The sequence below is a fragment of the Diceros bicornis genome, chromosome 11 (genome assembly GCF_020826845.1).
Source record: "Diceros bicornis minor isolate mBicDic1 chromosome 11, mDicBic1.mat.cur, whole genome shotgun sequence".
Classification (NCBI taxonomy): Eukaryota; Metazoa; Chordata; class Mammalia; order Perissodactyla; family Rhinocerotidae; genus Diceros; species Diceros bicornis.
In genome coordinates, this window is record NC_080750.1 from 50,681,137 (window position 1) to 50,699,612 (window position 18,476).

General features: G+C 37.4%; 1 protein-coding gene across 2 annotated transcripts in view; it reads left to right on the plus strand.

The window, feature by feature from the left end:
- TMA16 (translation machinery associated 16 homolog) overlaps nucleotides 1–14,481 on the plus strand; it is a 30,630-nt gene extending 16,149 nt beyond the window's left edge. For both annotated transcript variants that reach the window (XM_058550302.1, XM_058550301.1), the window contains 5 exons: nucleotides 4,641–4,678; nucleotides 5,880–5,964; nucleotides 7,146–7,294; nucleotides 11,409–11,451; nucleotides 12,995–14,481. In XM_058550302.1, the coding sequence (XP_058406285.1) occupies nucleotides 4,641–4,678; nucleotides 5,880–5,964; nucleotides 7,146–7,294; nucleotides 11,409–11,451; nucleotides 12,995–13,184 (505 nt within the window). In that variant the 3' untranslated portion in view covers nucleotides 13,185–14,481. The remainder of the gene's footprint in view (nucleotides 1–4,640; nucleotides 4,679–5,879; nucleotides 5,965–7,145; nucleotides 7,295–11,408; nucleotides 11,452–12,994) is intronic.
- The last annotated feature ends 3,995 nt before the right edge of the window (nucleotides 14,482–18,476 follow it).

The following is an 18,476-nucleotide window of genomic DNA, read 5'->3' on the forward strand; positions in this document are numbered from 1 at the left end:
TGATATACTACTACTTTGATTTTTGTAGCTTCTGTTATCGCCTGTACTAGTATTTTACAAACTTTAGTGTACATGAGAGATACCTGTAGGGTATGTTAAAACAGTTAGTTGCTCTACCCCTGGAGTTTTCTCCTGCGAAGGTCTGGGGTGGGGCCAAGATTTTCCATTTCTAATAAGTTTCCAGGGTGTGTTGATGCTGTTGCTGCTGGTTCAAGGACCACACTATGAGAACCGCTGACCTTTAGTATTATTTACTCAATATTCTTTTAAAATCTTTTCCCCTTAAATATAATTTTTTTAATGGAGACATTTTATCTCTATTAAAACCAAGTAGTTACTGTTGCCGTCCCTGAATGGTCTGAGCATGAGGCATGTTTGCTTTAGTCTAGGTGAAAAGATCTGGCAAATTTCTGTTCTAATCAGAAAGGATCCAAAGAAAATGGGGGAAAAAAAGTGACTTTCTTACCATTTGATTAAAGATTATTTAATTCTCTATGAACTACTTAAAAATCACGTTGCATAGTACAGTAAGGTATACAGGCAATATTTTAGGAAATACTGCTTTAGAATATGGTTCAGTACTTTAGTTCACTCTAAGTACTTGTGCCAGTGATCCTGGAATGTTTGTATGTTGTCCGGTATATTCAGGATTTTATGCATTGATTTAGAGAATCAATATTATAGAATTATGGAAGAATAAAACAGAACAACATGCTGATTTCATATATAATTTGTCCTAAGGAAGTTCTATTATTGGCCCAGGCTCCTTTTTTTTTTTTTTTTTTTTTTTTTGGTGAGGAAGATTAGCCCTGAGCTAATGTCTATTGCCAATACTCCTCTTTTTGCTAAGGAAGATTGGCCCTGGGCTAACATCCTTGCCCATCTTCCTCTATTTTTTATAAGTGGGACGGCTGCCTTAGCATGGCTTGATAAGCGGTACGTGGGTCCATGCCCGGCATCCAAACCTGCGAACCCCGGGCCACTGAAGCAGAGCACACGAACTTAACTGCTACATCACTGGGCCTGCCCCAACGCTCCATTTTAATAGTACAGAGTTGAAAGGTATCACTTAATTTTTTCTGCTTGGTTGATGTTCTAAACAGATTGAGCTTTTTCCTTTTTCTCATTTAGTTTAAAGAAATCACCGTTGTAACAGTTATGGCCCCAGAAGCAAACAAATATTCAGTTTTGGTAGTGTCTAACATATTTTATGAAACAGGCTTATGCCTGTCATAGATGTCAGTATTTTGAGTAGCAACATCAGTGACCATGAGTCATATTTAATTTAAATTGGAGCAAAGTCAGAAATAGCACCTTGAACCCCTGCTGATCTGCCTGTGCTAGAGCAATACTTCCAGCAGGACAGAAATGCTAAGTTGCATATTTTCAAAAGATGGTTGGTAGCAAGATACTCAGACTGTTGGGACAATTGTAAGCAAGATGATAGACAAGGTACCAACAGGACTTAACTTGAACTTTGGGTGCCTGTGGCTTTTCGCAATGAATAATAATGTAAATAATAAATAAATAAAGAAGTTATCAGATACTGCTTTAGTTATCTGTTGCTGCATAAGAAATTATACCACAACTTAGCAGCTTGAAACATAGTTTCTCGGTCAGGAATCCCAATGCCCTGGTGCTTCTGGCTCAGGGTCTCTCACAAGGCTACCATCAAGATGTTGGCTGGGGCTGTATTCATCCTGGAGCTTGGTAGGGAGAGGTTTTGCTTCCAAGCTTACTTATATGGCTGTTGGCAGACCTCAAGTCTTGGCTGGCTGTTGGCTGTAGACATCAGTTCCTTGCCACATGAGCCTCTCCATAGGGTTAGTGAAAACATGGCAGCTTGGTTCCCCCAGAGCAAGGGCTCTGAGACAGAGTGAACAGGGATGACCAAGATGGAAGACAGTCTTTGTAACCTAATTTCGGAATGACATCCATCACTGTTGCACTATTTTATTTGTTAGAAGCCAGTGACTAGGTCTAACCACACTGATAGTGGCAAGAATCAGAGTGGCAAGAATCAGTGGGGACCGTCTTAGATACTACCACCTTTTGCTAGTATCTCCCTATCAAAAAATACTTAGTTTTCTAAGGAACAGAGGTAGCCAGGCAGCTTGGAGTATCCACTTAAAGATAGTTCAGAAGTGAACAGCAGCATAGAGTAAGAGTTCAGACACGTTCTTCTTCTTCAGCACTTGAAAGCTCTGATTTAGGACTGTGTGAAATATTGCTTCTTTCAATTTAAAAGAAACTAGTATGGTTTGAAGACTAACACATTTCAAGTGATGCACAATTTACAGGCAGCAAATGGCTATTCTCTGTCATGATTTTAGCTTTATTTTATGATTTCTCAGCATAGCAACATTTTGTTGCTGTGTGCTGTCATATCTTGTGCTGCTAGGTATGTAGCACAGAACTCTGGATATCAAATGAAAATGACTTTGTATGGAAAATTAACAAAGAGAAACTAAGCATAATGAGTAAGAATCTAGGAAACAACTACATTTGAGAATTAATCTCAAATCTCTCTACCTTTCTTCATCCCAACTGATAACCACCACCTAGTTAAGGCCTCTTTAAGTTCATTCAGAATAGTTGCAACTTGACTTCCAACTAGATTCTTCCTTCCGAGCTTATTTAAGAGGAATGAATTCCTCTCAGAGCCATTCTCTATCTTGTTATGAAGTGTTCTCTATTTTTTAAAATCAACTTTGAGGTATAAATAACATGCAATAAACTAGACATATTTTAAGTGTACAGATTTTGGGTTTTGACGATACATCGGTGTAACCACTATGATTGGTATATAGTGCATTTTCATCCTCTCAAAAGATTCCCTTGTGCATCTTCCCAATCAATCCTCACTCTCCACCCCTAGCCTCAGGCAACCCCTGATTTGCTGTCTATTTTGATAGATGAAATTTGTCTTTCCTAATGTTTTATATAAATGTAATCATACTGTATATAATTTTTTGTGCCAGCTTTTTACTTGGCATAACGTTTGTGAAATTTATCCGTGTTACTTCATGTAGTAGTTGTCTTTCTCTTTTATTACTGAATAGTATTCCATTGTATGGGTATGCAATGCAATTTGTTTGTCCATTCACCTGTTGATGGTCATTTGGATTGTTTACAGTTTTTTGGCTTTTGTTGGGGTCTATAAACTAAGGGCCCAGCCACCTGTTTTTATTAAAAAAAGCTTTATTGAAAAGCAGCTATGCCCATTTCTTCTGTATTGTCTGGGGCTGCTTTCAGGCTATAATGGCAGAAGTGAGTAGTTGTGACAGAGACTGACCACATGGGCTGCAAAGCCTAACATGTTACTATCTGTCCATTTAAGAAAAAATTTGCCAGCCCCTGCTATTATGAATAAAGCTGCTATGAGCATTCATGTACAAGGTTTGTGTGAACATATGTTTTCATTTTTCTTTCAGTTCCTAGGATTAGAATTGCTGGGTTATATGGTAGATACATGTTTACGTATATAAGAAATTGAGTTTATAAGAAATTAAGTTTTTAAGAGTTGCTGGTCGTATGGTAGGTGTAATGTTTAAGTATGGAAGGAGTTGCCTTATTCAAAGTGATGGTACCGTTTTATAAGAGTTACATTTGCTCTATGTCCTCTCAAACATGTCATAGTGTAGGTTTTTAAAAAAAAACGTTAGCCATCCTAATAGATGTATAGTCTATCTCAGTGTGGTTTCAATTTGTGCATCTTGATGACTAACGATGTTAAGTATCTTTTAATGTGCTTATTGGTCATGTGTATGTCTTCAATTTGATGAAAAATCTGTTAAAATCTTTTGCCCTTTTTGATGTTGGGTTGTTTGTCTATTATTAAGTAGTAAGAACTCTTCGCATATTCTGAATGCTAGTTATTGTGTTGTGAATATTTTCTCCCATTCTGTGGCTAAAAAGTTTTTATAAAAATGGCTTCGTTTTATTTCTCCAGTTTTATAGTTGTTTAAAGCGGAAGGGTAATTCTGGGCTGCTTCGTTAGGGCTGGGGCAGTGTATTTTTTGTTCTTTGCTGTATCCCCAGTGGCCAACATAAAGTGTAGCAAAACTAGCTATCCAGAGATCTCTTCCAAAAAAGTTAGTATTGATGATATCAACCGTAGGAGTCATATATTACCTCAGCTGTTTTCTGAGAATAAATGAGTTCTTTTTATGTGGTATAATTGTTTTCAAATTTACGAAAAGTAAACATTCTGTTTTGTTTAGTTCTTAAGAAAGTTTAAAAGATGACAGTAATACATTTTGGTCTTGGTGGCAGCACTCAGTCTTCTAGAAGGTGTTCATTACTTTTTTATACACAAGTATTCTGCATATTGCAAAACCTACCTGAACATTAATAATCCAATCAAGCTTTCATTTGTGTTTTCAAAACTGATTTGTTCTATAGGTGTCCTTTAGTCATTGAAGAGCTAAAAACAAGTTTCTAAAAGAACATTTTGTTCTAGTGATTTAAGAGATAAGCATGGTGTTTAATGTTTCTATATTAACAAAACTAATTTCTTATACATAAAAGAGTGATCTTTGAATTAAGGCTCTTTGGGCAATGTTTTTTTATTGGTTTTGGCAGAATTTTAAAACTTGCTTTGGACATTTTCTAACACGTTATGCACCTTTTCTTCTAAGGCTGAAGAATGAAAAGGCCTTGCGTCTCAACTTTATCGGTAAGTAAATTTACTTATTTGAGATTCTGGCTAGAGTATAGTGAAGTTATGCCCTATACTTGTTTTCCTATTGAAATATTTTTGTCTAAGTGAATTTTCTTTACCAGACTTCATTAAAATATAACTCCATCATTAAACTCTTAGAAGAATGTTAATATCTAGCACAGTTTTCCAGAAACTGTTTATATTTATCTAGCTACCTATCTGTCTACCTCTGTCTGTCTATCAATCTATATATCTATCTACTTACCTACCTATATCTGAAGTTTAATTCTAACTCCCTAACAATTAGAATTATGAAGGATTTTGGTCTAAGTATTTTGGAAACAGCAGTTCATATTTAATGATGTGGGTACATAGTCTGTATCTCAGTGTCACAATCTTTATTTGGAGGGGTCAAATTTATTGTTACTAAATTTTTACTGATATGCCTGAGATTTCAGAATAGTGACTGTTAGGCTTTATTACTAAAATTAAAGATATTTGAACCTTTACCTTTAATGCTTCATCAGGTAATAGAATAGTATTTCTAAATGGGTTATCAGTATCTGGAGTAGGGCCGTTTTTTAATCTGTAGTACTGAGAACTCTAACTGAAAGTGACCCTGATAGTCAGATTTACTCATAAGGATGAGGTCTGTTCATAATAAATCTCAGTCACTCTTTGCACAGTATCTGGCAGATCTTGTATGCTTAATATGTTTATTAATTTTGAGGCCCTGGACACATTACTTAACCTTTCTCATCTGTATGTGGGGATAATAACAGTACTAATCCTGAGAGGATTGTAAAGCTTTTTACATAGTGCCTGCTGCTAATTAAATGTTCAGCAAATACCATTTTGATCATTAATCTAATTAAATTTTCATTTTATTGTTTTAGACAAGTTGTATCTTTTGTTTTTTAAATACTTAGAACTTCATGTTGTGTTAAAGTCTTCTTTCTTTTTTTTTTAATTTTTCCCTCCTTATTGGATAAGAAATACATACAGAAAAGCATCCCTTTCACCCCGTCTCTAAAAGGTGACAATTTAATTTCTGACAAACTGGTTTAATTGTCTTTGAGCCCACACAAGGCTTTATATTTAACATTGAAATAACTTTTGATACTATTAAACACATTGATGTTGAAAATTATGATGAATACCTCTTGCTTAAATGATGACTTGTGGTGTTAAACTGTCTTGGTACTTGTTGTTATAGGTGAAAAACTGCAGTGGTTTCAAAATCATCTTGATCCCAAAAAAGTAGTATATTCGAAGAAAGATGCTTGTGAATTAATTGAAAGGTAAACACTGGGCATTTTATGAGCAAAGGGTCAGAAAAAGGAATTCTCCAACCTGGTTCTTCAAGAGACAGAGTTCTGTTCTGGATTTGCGGAAGAGCAAATGAGCTTTGTTATCAAAAAGGCTTTGGATTTGTCTCCTAGCCTAGCCACTTTAGTTGGTTTGTAACCTTTCTGGGCCTCAGAGCCATGGTTAACCCAGTTTCTTGTGGTCAGGAAAGGCTTCCTGGAGAAATATCATCAAACTGACACCTGAAGGGTAGGGGTTAGCAGATTGAGGTAAGGTAGTTTGAAGAGCCTCTAGGCAGAGAGAACAATATCTAAAAGGCCCAGAGGAAAGAGGGAGATATTTAGTGATCTGCCAGACATTTAATATGAACAAAATAACAGGGAGGGAATTGTGACAGGTACGATAAGTGACAACCAATTCATGAAAGACCTCACATATCATTTAAGAGTTTGGACTTTATCAAAGGACATTGGGAGCCATAGGAGGCTTTACTGCAAGCACTTGAGATGATCCTATTTAAACTTTATAGAAAGGTCACACTAGTGAGAAGGAGGATAATAACCTGAGGGGGCATGGCTTTGGCCAGGAGACTGTTGAGAGGCTGAGAAGCAATCCAGGCAAGAGATGATGATGGCCTCTGCTTGGTTAGTAGCAGTGTGGTAAAGAAAAATGAAGGATTGCAGAGATATTAAGAAGGTAGACGTCTCAATCTTTAGTGAAAGCTTAGATGTGGCATAAAAGGGAGAGAGAGGAGTCAAGGAGGACACCTGCATTCCTCTCTTGGGCAGCTGGACGAATGGTTGTACTGTTTCCTGAGATAGGGAGCCAAAGAGATGGAGCGGATTTGGTGGGGGATGAGTGGGGCAGGGGTGAGGATGAGTTTAGTCTTGATGTGTTAAACCTCTACAGTACATCCAGGTGGAGACGTCCAGGAGGTGATTGAATATGAGGGTCTGGAGTTTAACAGAGGCTTTAATAGCAGGCAGTGATTTGGTTGCTGAAATTTTGGGAAAGGTTGAGTTATCCAGAGAAGGTCTGAGGTCTAAGGACTTGAGGAACTTAGAGGAACATAAGAATTTAAAGGACAGGCGAAGGCTGGGGATTATGTTTAAAATGAAGTAATGGAAGCCAAACATACAGACTTTGCAACTCAAATCATTTTCTTATTTTTCAGGTATTTAAATCGATTCAGCAGTGAGCTGGAGCAGATTGAATTACATAACAGCATCAAAGACAGGCAGGGAAGGCGGCACTGTTCCCGGGAGACAGTCATCAAGCAGACAATGGAGCGTGAGCGGCAGCAGTATGAAGGATATGGCCTTGGTGTGTTCACTGTGATTTTCTTTTTCCTTTCTGAAATACATAGCAATATCAGATTTGTAATTCATTTCAAAGGTTTAATTTTATTTATTCTCTTTCTTTAGTTTGATTTTCTTCCTTTGATTTCCTTTCTTTTGTGAGTATAAGGAATAATTTTTTAATTCATTCTTTTTTTTTCCCCTACATTCCCCAAGCTGTCAGTTGTGAGAGTGACATCATGTCTTTCTGCTGTGACAGCAGAGTTTTCCACTCCCTTCTGGCACTACCCTGATTTGCTTTGTTATGGAGTTATCACTTGCCCATCTCCAACTACATCTAAGTTTTCTTCAGGGCAGGTGCTGTGTCCTTATCTTTGTAATTCTTGTAGTACCTACTTGTTGCAGTCATTCTTGAAAAACTGTAGAAATCCAATATTCATTCTTAGCATTGTGGCTTTTCTTACCATTCCTAAAGAGTTTACCAACACTGTTAGTTTACCAACACTGTCTGAAGAAAAGCACTTAGTAGAAGAGGGTATTTAAGGCTTGTAAAACCCATGAACAGGTGACGACTCAAAGGCTACATGTGGCCTGCACATGGTATTTGATTGGCTTATTAATTGTCATTATTAAAAAGAATCTGGTGATTTCACATGAAAAATGTAGATTTCTGGCTTCTCTTCAAAAATCAGATGGTCTGACAACATAATCTGCTAGAATGGAGTAGTAGCTCTCCCATTTAGACTTGCCCGTATAGTCTCAAGTTTGCCGTGATCCTGAACGTTCCTTCATTCACATTCCCTGCCTGGTCCTTGTAGGCATTTATATTATGTGGATCTGCTTGGAAAGTGTAATAAATGAAATATTTAATAACAGAATTACATTTTTAAATTTTAATAATAACAACTGTGAAGTATGACTCTAAAGGAAATATCCTGTGGGTAACTGTTGTGTAGGTCTCAGCCTGTTGATGGTGATGCTCTCTGCTGGAAATGCCTGAGGCACTCGCCTGAGTCCATACTACTTGTGCGAGCCCCCACAGACATTTCCCCAGCCGGAGCCAATGTTGTGGTTGGACCTGTCCTTGTAGTTCTCATTATTTTTGCAGGAAACACCTCAGCAACAACAATCGGGAAACTGAAAAAAACAAGATTTATTACTCACAAGTCCTGGAGGGTACACAGGACCTCGGGCAAGAGGAGCACGAGCGGGAGGGGGAGGAGAGGAGGAGGAGAGAGGGAAGGAGCACATACCTGGGGCTCTGCCTTTGTTAGGGTCTGAGGGTGGGATGCCTAGGGTTTCAGGGGTTCACTCATTATTGGAAAATTTAAAACATAAGAGTAGGAATTAGGGCTGGAGAAGGGAAAGGGGGGGATCACTCAGGTGGTCAGTTATCTAGGTTACCTAGGGCTTTCTAAAAGCGGAACTGCACGAATGGGGGTGGCCTGGTTCCTTAGCTAGTTGTTTGGCTAGTAGCTGTGTCACACAGCGGGCAATATGTTTATTTGAGATGGATGTTTTGGAAATGGATGCCTCAGCAGTCAAAAGCTCAGTGTCAGGCACTTACATTACAATCAAAAAGCTTAATGTCAGGTACTTACACTATAGTAACACTAGAAACCCTGAAGTAGATGGCAGTTCCTCTTCATCATTCCTAAGTGAGTTTCTTAACTGAGAAAACAGCAGAGGATAGCTTTAGACCTGGACAGATCTGAGCTTAAACCCATAGAGTTTACTATATAACAGGGCAAGTTACTTAACCCCTCTGGGCCTTGTTTCCTTCAATTTAAAAATTGAGATAAATAGTATACCTCCTTCCCCCAGGTTGTTTAAAAGTTAAATGAGATTTCATTTATCGAAGCGCCTGACATAGTACCTAATGTGGGAGGTTGAGGGAGTGCTTCAACCAGTCCCGTGTCCTTTTCACCTAAGTAGTTACCTGCTAAGAGTGTAAAATTTGCCTTGTGCTAGTCTCCATTTTCTCAGTTTCCACTTTTTTTTGGAACTCACTTTAATTAGGCTTTTGTCCCCACCATCAACTAAAAGTACTCATCCCTGATGACCTTAAGTTGCTAAGACAAATAGGTATTATACTGGGCATTGATCACTTCATTTTCTTGTCCCATTTTTTAGTTGGTATAGAAGACCCCGATGTTTCCTGCTTTTCTTTCTAGTTCACTGGCCATGACTTTGCAGTTTCCTAAGTTCAGTCTTCCTCATCTTCACAAACTAAATGTTGGCCCAGGGCCCTGTCCTTGAGCCTCTTCTCTTTTCTATTTACACCAGTTCCTAAGTTGATTTCATTTAGTCCCTGTGGTTTTAATACCATCTAAATGCTGATAACTTCCAAATTTATATTGTTCACCCTGACTTGTCCCTAGAACTCCAGGTTTGCACTGTCTAACTTGGATTTCTCAAAATCTTGACTTTTGAGTGTCTTATAGGCATCTCAGACTTGATGTGGCCCAAAGCCAAGTCGAACTTGTCTCCTAAAACTTGCTCCTCCTGCAAGATCTGTACTTCAGTCAGTGGCATCACCACTTACCCAGTTGCTCAGGTCAGAAACCCTGCAGTCTCTTTCACATTCCACATCCAGCTCGTCAGCAAAATATATTTAGAATCTGATGACTTACTGCTACTGCCACCACCTCCTTAGTTCAAGCCACCATCATCTCACCTGTACCGTTGCAACAGCCTTCCTGTTGGTCTCCATGGTTCTGCTCTTTCCTCCTAAAGTCTGTTCAGCTTGCAGCTGCCAGATTAATTAACAGTAATTAACAGAGCACATCCAAGTTCAAACATTTATTGGTGATAGAGCCAGTACTAAAACTCAGATCTAGTGTTCTTCCAACTCGGCCTCAGTGCTCCTTCCACAGTCAGGGAATGTGTCTGGTGAAAGGAGGTTTGTGATTTCTAACAAGTCCACAAGTGTCTAGAAACATGTAGTCAATTGTCACCAAATTCTGTTTTGATAAGTTTCAGAAAAGACTAGATATTAACACATCTCCTTCCTTGCCCCATGGTGGTATAACTATTTCTGACTCATTTTATTAGGATTTCTTTTAAAAAAAATTTTGTGCTTAATTTACACCCTTTAAACACCTGCCCCATCATACTCATATCTTCTGAAACTTATAAAAGTCAGCATACAGTTGTGTCAAACATTTTTATGTTTTTTTTTTTTTTTAAAGATTTTATTTATTTATTTTTTCCCCCCAAAGCCCCAGTAGATAGTTGTGTGTCATAGCTACACATCCTTCTAGTTGCTGTATGTGGGACGCGGCCTCAGCATGGCCAGAGAAGCAGCGCGTCGGTGCGAGCCCGGGATCCGAACCTGGGTCGCCAGCAGTGGAGCGCGCTCACTTAACCACTAAGCCACGGGGCTGGCCCAAACATTTTTATTTTATCTTTTTTATTAATTGATACTGGATTTTAATTAATATTTTATTGCATTGGCCAGAATTTTTGCAACAGTGTTCTAGTTTTTGTTATACATGCCTCTGTGTTCCTCCAGTAAGTACAACCATGCATATTGATTTATGATAAACTTTCTAATCATGGTAAGGAACTGTCGTACACCTAGTTTTTATTAAAAATGGGTCTAAGTTTTTTGAATTTTTTGAAGCATCTGTTGATTATAGATTGTTTTAAATTTTTTTTCACGTTTTGAATAATGTGATTTTTTAATATTAAATAATCTTTGCATTCCTCAGATAAACTCTCCCTTGCCAAGGTGAAGTATATTCTTGAAAATATTGTACTTTTCACGAAGAAAATATATAAAACAACCTAGCATGTTGTTTTAGGGGATTGATAATTAGAATTTGCCAGGTATCTTTTATGGTTTAAAAGGACAGGGTTTATTTTGTTAATAGGTTTGTTTTATTTTACAGATTTTATGCTAGAATTTATTATTTAATAGCATTCTTCTTAAATCGCTTTCTTAAACTAAGCCCTTTATACTTGCAAAACTTACTTTTCATATAGCATTATAACGGTGCCTTGAAACTTTGTTTGGCTTTGAATATTCTTGCTCTGTCAATTATTATTTGTTGTATCTGAGGTAATAAAAGAGGAACTATACAATGTTGTAATTTAGAAAACATTGTCTAATGGATATAAATTATTTTCTTTCCCAGAGATTCCAGACATTGTAAATGCAGGTAATCTGAAAACTTTTAGGTGAGTCTGTCACTTTTATTATTCTTTGAAGCTGTGTGTAAAATACATGAGACATAAACTTTCTTCCCTTTTAAGTCTAGATATTAGAGCTAAAAGAAAATCAGGGGTTTCTTTTAAACTTTTCTCTTTCATCAATGTAACAATTTTCCCAAGTTGTGTTTATTTGAAATACCTGATATATACCGAAATGATAGTGATATGGTGCTTTTATTTGTTTTTCAAAATATTTTAAAATACTTTAGTACTTAAAAGAACTTGATTTTACTATTTCTCCCCAGTTCTTATTTTTTCACAAAAATAAAATAACGGCAGCAGACTTGATGGCTCAGAGTTCCATCCCCAGACTGTTCGCAGCATCCTCTTTTGGAGAAGATGGTTAAATGGGAAGTGATAGCAGGGGAAGAGTTAAGTCACCAAGAACCGGTTGGTCCAGTGGTCTCTCTACTCTGCACTTTTGTGACCAGAGAGACTACCGAGTAGGATTTCAATTTTTTAGTTTTCAAACGTGGGTTATCTTTATAAAATGACTTTTATTAACCACTTTCATCTTAACTAGACCATGTTGACAGGTCAGAAATTTTATGTAAATTAAAATTACATAAATTTAACTCCAGTCATATTCTTTGAAACCCTTAAGCTTATTTTATATTTCTATACTTATGAATTCATAGAAAAATATTTAATATTTACTCATAAAATATTAGCTCTAATAGAATTCATTAATCATATATAAGATTTAGTTCATTTTTAGCTCGTGTACGTGTATTTACAATTTAATTACATGGAGCATGAGATTCTTTTTATACCTTAATTATTTTTTGGCCTGTAGTATTAATTAACCAGATATATAAGTGTGCTCCTTATTTCTAAAACAATGTATGTTCTGCCTCCCCCAAAGAAAGCCAGAAATGAGTGAAGAAATTAGCATAGACTGTTAGTGTTGCTGGTTAGAGTTCGGTACTCAAACCAATCTTCACATTGCTCCTAAAGTAAATGAACATAGGCTTGTCACAAAAAATGCTGAGGTTGAAAAAGTAAATTTTCTATTATAACCATGAAAATTGTTTGATTACTGAAACTTAACTCTGACTTCCACTGTGTGGAAAGAAAAACTTATTCTATAGTATGCGTTTTGCGGATTTGCCAGGTATGATGTAGTTCCTACTTCTGAGAGTCTTGATACCATATGGCCTGATAGAGAAGTGTTCAGGTTAGGGAGAAGGAAAGAATGGAACAGAGCTTCCTTGTAATTCTGCCTAGTGTTTCCCTGTATTGCTTTGGAAGTTTTGAATATGTGGGATTCTCTGTGTAGTTATTGCTGTTGTAGATTAGTGAGAAAATGCAATAAGAATGGAAAAAGCAAGCCTCAGTCCTTGGGACATTTTTTTTTTCCTAATGCATTTATATTGTTTCTTTCTTGTGCATTTGAATCTGCTGTTAATTTATAAACTTTGTTCTGCTACTTTCAGAGTTTTGAATATTGACTTTCTCCTGCTTCCCCATCTCAACGCCTGCCAACCCTCTATCTCTTTCTTTTGTCTAGGGAATGGGATTTTGATCTGAAGAAATTGCCAAACATTAAAATGAGAAAAATTTGTGCTAATGATGCACTTCCCAAGAAGTGCAAGAAGAAAACTATTATTACAACTGTAGACAAAGATTTAGGGGAATTGGAACTAAAAGATGACTCGGACTCAGATGACTTGGATCAGGAAATGACGGCAGTAGCCTAATTCTCCTCTACTTGACTTGAAAATAATGTGAGAAGGCTTCGGGTTACACCTGAATTGATTATAGTAAATGATTGTCTGGATACAAGAATTTGCTGTTTCACTTATTCTCTGACATGATGAGAACAGCTTTTGCAGTTTCAAAAACAGTATTATGATTTTATTTAGAAATGACTCTTTGGGGGCCGGCCCCGTGGCTGAGTGGTTAAAGTTCCACACACTCCGCTTTGGTGGCCCGGGTTCTTGGGTTCGTATCCTGGGTGCGGACCTACTCCACTCATCAGCCATGCTGTGGAGCCATCCCAAATACAAAATAGAGGAAGATTGTCACAGGTGTTAGCTCAGGGCTAATCTTCCTCAAGCAAAAAAAGAAGACTGCGAATGATGTTAGCTCAGGGCCAATTTTCCTCACCAATAAAAAAAAAAATTATTGTTTGTTTTCATTTACATTAAGTTGCTAAAATAGATACAGTGAAATAAAATAAAATAGTCATCTTTAAAATTGATTTAATCCGAATTACCGGGGCAGAGGGAGCAATATGAGTGAGGACAAAAAATATTTTAATTTTTTCCCTCGTGTTTATTTAGGATCACCTAATCTCACATTTTGGGGCATGAACAGCAACCTGCTTTCTAAAAGGGTCCTATGTATGGATACTTCTTGAGCAGTGATGATAGCAAAATTGTCTTCCAGTAATAATATTATTTCAGTAATCTTACTCTTAAACCTATTTCCTTTCCTTATAAAATAGGGAAATGTGATATAGAATTCATATACACTGATGGATTGTACATTATTTTTGTCTTTGAGCCAGAGTTAAATGGTAACAAGAACAGTCACTGTTTTTTTTTTTTTTATGTTGATCTCCCACGCTTAATCTGTTATCTTTTGATAGGGATCAATGATTTTAGGTTCTTTTTGGTTGCATATTCTTTTCTACTTTCTCATTGTGCAGAGTGATAGGTTTTACTTGTGGAAACAGAACTAAAGATTAGTTAGCCAGTTATTTCAATTGTGTTATTCTTTCTTCTAAGAGATGGGTTAAATGACATCTATCATGAAAAACATGAATGTGGTAGAATGTTGTTCTTCACAGAACTTGTTAAATGCAAGTGTCTTTTAGTCTATTTTGTAAAGGATGCATTGCAAGTATATTTGAGTATTTTCCAGAAAAGAAAAACAAAACGTTAGTGCTGTGTAAGGTTAACTAGATATCAACTAAGTCCTAACAGTTTATTTAAAGTGTTACAGCTTTTTTACTTCTGAAAATTGAAAATAAAATGTATTTTCATAATTTTACTTCTTAAGGTTCTAATTATTTCATTTTCAGTGATATGAGTGGTGCTGATTTTGCTTTTGCTTTAGTAATCTGCGTAAAAGTATGGTTTTACAGTTACATAGTAAGTTCCTATCTCTTTAGTCATTGGAAAATTTCCTTCTTTTTTTTTGGTTCCTATTTGTCTCAAAATGGCTATAAAAACTGAGTCATAAATTAAAGAGAATAAAAACTGTTTTATCTGGTCTGATATTTAAAAAACTGTACTGTTAGATGAATAACTTGTACAAATGGCAGATCCTCCTCCCCCTCAAACATTTGTTCCTAGTTTTTTTTCCCTATGCTATCAAAGCGTAAAATATAACAAGCCACACTGCTTGGAACTAAAACAGATAAATATTTGTTGAATGAATGAATTTACTTTACCATTTAGGACCATAATTGTCATGTCGCTCCTGGCTGGACCAAAGAAGCCTAAGAGATAGTTTATCTTTAGAGTAATGCTTTTAAATGATATCCTTAATCATTGTGTGTAGAACATGTTCTTCCTGCGGTGGTAACTTGTGCTCCCTTAGCTAGACCTCTTTCGGTCAGTAGTATATCTTTGTAAGACAGCTTCTGCAGGCCAAGGCCATGGAACAGAGTAAAGGTAACTCACTGTCTTGGTACCTCTGTGTAAACTAGGGGCTGGCAAACTTTTTTTGTAAAGAGCCAGAGTAAATATTTTAGGTGTTGCAGGCCAAATGCTGTTTCTGTTGCATTTTCGTGTGTGAGTGTGTGTGTGGTGTTACCATCCTTTCAAAATGTAAAAACCATTGTAAGTCCATGGCCATAAGCAAATAGTCCGCAGGCTGGATTGGCCTGCTTACCATAGTTTGCCAATCCCTGGTCTAAATCAGTGAGCTGAACTTCCATGGACATAGGCTAGTGATATTTCTAAGCTCAGAGCAGCTAACTCTGACATCTGTGGTCTCTTTTCCTAATGTCCTAGTCACTTCCTTGCCTTGCTGACATAGGTGTCCCGTTAGAACACTGTTCACTACAAATAGAAGCCTTTTCTACTCATATCCCATGTGTTTCAGGAGCAGGAGATTGGGTAGGTGTCCTCTTTACTCTATTGCCGCTTCCAAATAATTTCTCCCTTATTAGTTCTTTAAAGCTCTATCATTGTCTCCCTTTCATACCTTACCTCTCAGAAGAACCTTCTGCCCATTCAATGAAGACGTTAGCTTAGCCAAGAGCTCAATCAGTTTTCTTCTCTCCTATTTCAATCATTTTAGTGATTACAGGAGCCTAGTGGATAACACATCTAACACTATAACCTTTAAGTTTCCCAGTCTTTCTGCATCCCGTCAGAGGCATCTGAACGGCACACCCAGATCCTTATCAACACTTGAAACTCCTTCTGTAAACTTGATTTTGAGCATTCCACTCTCCATTGCTGATTTCTACACTTTGACCTCATTTTCTCATTATGCATCATCTCTCTCTTGTCTTCAGATTATTTCTTGTTCACCTTAGATTCAGAGTTCATAGTTGCTTCCTTGCAGAACTCTCGATTCCTCTGCCCCTGACTGCATAGTATTCCTATTTCAAAACCCGAACCAGGTAACACTCAATTATCTGTCTCCTTCATACCTGTTCCCAGGCAGCTCAGTCATGTTTGTAAATCTCGAGTGAATTCTCAATACTGTTTAGCAATTTTATTATGTTTCCCTATTAAGTTCATTTTCCAGCTTTGAGATAATTATTTTACTACTTTTTCATACTTTCTAGCTTGACTTTAATACTAACTTCCTCAGTGTTCAACTGTTGACTTTTTATACGTCATTGAGAAAATAGAAACTGTCATTTTCTTTTCTTTCAATCTAACAAATGTAGTACTTTTTTTCCTTTCAAAGGCAAATACTGGTACTTGTGGTCTGTGTCCCACTCCCTATTGTCTTCTCAGGAACTTTGATTCTCCCCAAGTTTTTCATCTAATTTTTCAAGCCAGACAACTGCCTGTAAGTCATCCTTGATTCTTCCCTTTTGCTTTTCCATCCCCTCCCCCAATCTAATTTAATTAGTGAGTATTTCTGGTTCTATTTCCAAAAAAGCAAAGTCAAATCAGTCCATGTGAGGCCATCTCCACTTTCATCCTTACCTAAGCTACCATGTGTTGCCTGTGCTGTGTGCAGTAGCTTCATAACTGGCCTTCACGCCCCCATTCTTGCTCCTCTTAATCCATTCTCCAGAGTTGCTCATGAATTTTTTAAAATGTACACTAAAATATGTTACTCCTTTGTTCAAGTCCTTACAATATCATTCCATCACATTTTTTTATGGTATGTTTGTTTATTTGATGGAGTATAATTTTGTTTCCAACCATGTTTTTTTTTTTAAGATTTTATTTTTTTAGAGCAATTTTAGGTTCACATCACAATTGAGAGGAAGGTAAAGAGATTTCCCATATACCTCCTATCCCCACACATGCATAGCCTCCCTATCATCAACATCACCCACCAGATGAACCCACATTGACATCCATCATGTTTTGAATGAAACTAATGTTCCGTGCCATGGCCAGAGAGGCCTGAAATGATTGGATTCCTGACTGCTTCTCCAACTTCAGCTGGAACCCGCTGGCCCTTGGCTTACTGTCCTTCAGACACACTGGCTTTCTGTCCATTCCTAGAATGCCCTAGCTGTTTCCTTTAGCAGAACAGTTCTGTGCTGGCACCTCTGTGCTGGCTGGCCTTGTTGTGTATCCACTTAGTCCAGGCTTGGTCACATCTGACCTGAGTCTTAGAAGAATGCCCTGTGATCTTCCGGGAACACGAGGCTGTGGGATGCTTGTAAGGAATTACCATAGGCCACTTTACATTTGCCTCCCTATCTTAACAAGGAGATGTGAGGCAGTTCGTCATTGTCTCCCAGCTTCTGATGAAGTATGAGACTTTCCACCTCGTGTCTCTAGGGTGTGGCTGCAGGCTGTGAAATTGCTTAGATGCAGCATGGCGTCAGTATCTCGGCAGAAGGGTGCTCCACCCCTTAGTTGCATTATCATCTGACCCTTTTTCTTTTTCTGTCTTCCTGTGGGACAGGACTTGTCAGGAGCTGGCACCTTTGTTCATCTTTCTTTTGCTATCAGTATAGGTAATACACTGCCTGACCCTAACAAGGCTTGTTGGTTCTTTACTGGCTGAGTCTTGCTTGACATTTCCCATTCAGGACTTTGGTACCTACTGTGCCCTCTGCCTGCATTGCCCTTTCCTTGAGTGAAAGTATCTCTATCCATACCCCTGCTGCCCTGGGTTTCTCCATCACAGCTCCCAGGTTTAGGATCATTAGCTGAACACACAGTGACAACGATTTGTGATCTAGGAGTGTTTATTGTAATTTGGGAGGTGAGAGAAGACTATAAATTCAGATGTCCAATTTGGGCAGAAGAATGAGTTCATAAAATGAGCAGTCTAACAGAAAGGGCTGTGGGCAGCCTGGGCCAGGCAGTCTGTTTACTCTGAATTCAGCCTCAGAAGTTGGAGCTTTGGAGAGACACATTTTCTTCATTAATCACCAAACCTCTTAGATTAGAAGTAAATTTCAAAGTCTTTCTCTTAGTATTTATTACCTATGAAATTATCTGAATCTACTCTTACTATCTCTGAGTAGAAAAATGCTGTTATATTCTTTTGTATATCCAAGTCTTGTGAGAAAACCCTTTCTTTAGGTTACATTGTGATTTTTCTTAAAGTTTTTTTTGTATTATTTTTTTAAACAGGGTTTGAAAGTCTGTGTAGATTATTTCCAATGGTTTCCCCTTGTTAATGCACCTGTTTATTCCTTTCTACAATGTCATGGGTTAGTCAGCCTTGATTGGCCTTAAAATTACAAATATGTTCAGACCCTGCTCAAAAACCCAGACTATTGTAAAAATCTTAAGAACTCAAACCTGTTTGAATGTTGCAGATACTGATACCAGCTCAACACAAAGTTGACATAAGGGAAGCCATATTGTAGAAAAGAGACCATATTG